This window comes from Magallana gigas, chromosome 8, assembly GCF_963853765.1.
Source record: "Magallana gigas chromosome 8, xbMagGiga1.1, whole genome shotgun sequence".
In the NCBI taxonomy this organism is placed as follows: Eukaryota; Metazoa; Mollusca; class Bivalvia; order Ostreida; family Ostreidae; genus Magallana; species Magallana gigas.
Window position 1 is genome coordinate 30,551,790 of NC_088860.1, and position 2,613 is coordinate 30,554,402.

General features: G+C 36.0%; 1 protein-coding gene across 2 annotated transcripts in view; it reads right to left on the reverse strand.

Annotated features, from left to right (window-relative positions):
• Positions 1–1,662: 1,662 nt before the first annotated feature.
• LOC105320997 (myosin regulatory light chain B, smooth adductor muscle) overlaps positions 1,663–2,613 on the reverse strand; it is a 6,394-nt gene continuing 5,443 nt past the window's right edge. For both annotated transcript variants that reach the window (XM_066070442.1, XM_011419558.4), the window contains exons 5-8: positions 2,527–2,613; positions 2,236–2,314; positions 2,054–2,102; positions 1,663–1,908 (exon numbers count right to left, since the gene is read on the reverse strand). The exon at positions 2,527–2,613 is cut by the window's right edge and continues 15 nt beyond it. In XM_066070442.1, coding sequence (XP_065926514.1) covers positions 1,810–1,908; positions 2,054–2,102; positions 2,236–2,314; positions 2,527–2,613 — 314 coding nt within the window. In that variant the 3' untranslated portion in view covers positions 1,663–1,809. The remainder of the gene's footprint in view (positions 1,909–2,053; positions 2,103–2,235; positions 2,315–2,526) is intronic.

Below are 2,613 nucleotides of genomic sequence, written 5' to 3' on the forward strand. Positions count from 1 at the left end.
TCTTCAAGCATATGTTAAGCTCACTGCTGAAGTTTTAGAAAAACGGTTCATATTCGAACAATAATGCACCTCTTTGACTTTAAACAAAATAATTGAGGATAAAGTACCAATTAATCAATATAATATTGCAATATTATTACCTATGCCTCTTGTTATTAAAGTGGCCGGTCTCTAAATGTTTCATTACGCTAGTTATAACATTTCAGAAAATATGAGTGAAGTTCTTAATCAGATACTGTAATGTGGTTTCTACTTTTTGGTACAGAATGCAGATACTTTATGTGATAATCACCTTATGTTATTACTGAGGCTCATTCGAATTCATTTGCTTATCAAACAGTTAAGTACATCCCAACTGAATTTCTGATTCCTTTTGAAGAAATTAAAACGATGTACGTTTATTTGTAGCTAAAGGGGGCGAATCCAAGTACATATAGGAATTATATAATAGCATACTCCTGGAGATAACAGACGGATAACCACGTGATCTGTTACTTGTTAATTGCAAAACGTGATTCTCTTTTTTTTTTAGGCATTACATAATGAAAACACCTTCATAAACCTTTTAGTTTTTCGTTTCCACTAAACTTTCATCTTTGTTAATTTAGTAACACTAGTCAAATAGATCGGATGATCTTGAGTGCACCAAATACATGTATCCCAAAATGCAACTCTACTTGCAAGAGGAAACATTACAAGAAGACAAAGAGGTTGACTCTGTGCACAGAGGTTTATTCGTACAATAATTGGTTACATTGGGAACAATCCACCCAGGTAGTTAGCATAAACGGCGGCCATGCCAACATATCACATAAGACAGCGTCCCCATAGGGCGAGTTCAGAAACCTCGACAATTATTGTCCCTAGTTCATCAACTGAGCCCTAGAGGGCGTAGCGGGGCTGGCATGACTTCCGCTGTAGATCAAGTACTTGTCTACAAACTGGCCAGAGGTTGTCGGTCACGCGCTAAGTCAATAAATATTCATCTGGAGTAACAATTATAAATAAATGAATACTTAAATAAATTTTTAAAAACTTTGTTCCAATGTGAATGAATATACGACAGGTCATATTAACGAAAGAAATAAATACAATCACTTTCATAAATCACATAACACAGGGAGCAAACACAGCCTCCGCATATATAAACCTCCCACCCAACAAAACACATACAGTGCAGAAGTATATTTATCTATTATTAGATTACTCTAAATCTTTGGTACTAATGGGATATGCTAACACTGTATGAGAAACGAATACAAATGACAGGTGTTCTAAATTTGGCAGTAGTAGTACAGGCTGCCACGGATCAAATATCAAACGATTCATCCCAAGCCAACAGAAAAGACGGAGGCGAGATACTTATCAGATGTCACTCTCTATATACATGCAACAATCAAGATGGTTTCCGAAATGCACAACTAGCCGCCTCCTAGCAACAGACACGCTCTGCTGAAGATGGGGAGTGCTTCCTATAACTAGAGCCCGGGGAGCAGCGCCAGCAAGTGTGTCTTACATAATAATGGAATGGTAGTGCTCTTTGGCTTGAGAAAAACCGTAATTTTTAAAAACAGATTTTAAAGAAAGGAAGAAAATAAAATATAAATAAATACAAAAAAAATTTCCACCCCTTTGTTTCAAAATGAGTCTTCAACTGCTGTCCATTGGTATAAATAATTTATTGTCCTTTCTTGACACGCTGACACGTGATCTTAAAAGTCGTATACGTCACATTCACGGAGATTAAAGTTCGTTAATTCTTTTTGAGGGGTGATGGATGAGTTGAGTCGACTAAAAGTTCGAATGTTATTATGCCTCCTCTGAGCTGCTACCCTTAATGATTCCTACAAACTTTTCGTAATCTAACTTTCCTCCTTCAATGGGGGCTTCTTTGAATGTCTGTCTCATCTGTATCAGAAAAACAAATTCAAGTGATTAGTAATAGAAAAATGCGCTCATGCATTTTAAGAAGTTGAAATTGAAGTTTTCATTAATAGTTGAAGATTTATCTTTTTTATAGAGTGGTTATCAAAAAATTATAACATAACATTACCTCATCTTTTGTGAAGTTGTCTCCCATGTTTTCTAATAAGTCCTTGATGCTGAAAATAATTAAAAGATTTAGTCAATTGGTGTTCCATAGAATTCATTATACCGTAATGTCATTCAAAACTACGTACTCTGCGAAGCATTCATTAACTCTCGTACCATCATTTACAAGCTAGGTACACTTACTATTCTTCTGGAATTTTGCCCTTTCCGTCTTTGTCAAACATGGCAAAAGCATTCCTTAAGGAGTCCTCAGGGTCGGTACCTGTTGATGGACAGAAAGAAAGCAGCTTTAGCAACGAGTTTGGCATGCATGGTTTCATACAATGAAGTTTATCGCTGATAGTATCTCATTCAAAAGTTGTTTTATTACAGGAAACAGTTATTGGTATTTGAAATTTATGAAAATTTATGAAAAATTAAGTCTACAATGTATAACTATTACTTAATCACCGATTGATTGATTGATTGACTTACCGCCGAGTTTGTCGCTGAAGAGGGAGAGGAACATGGTGAAGTTGAGGGGTCCGGGGGCCTCGGCCAACATTTCTTTCAGAGTTTTGT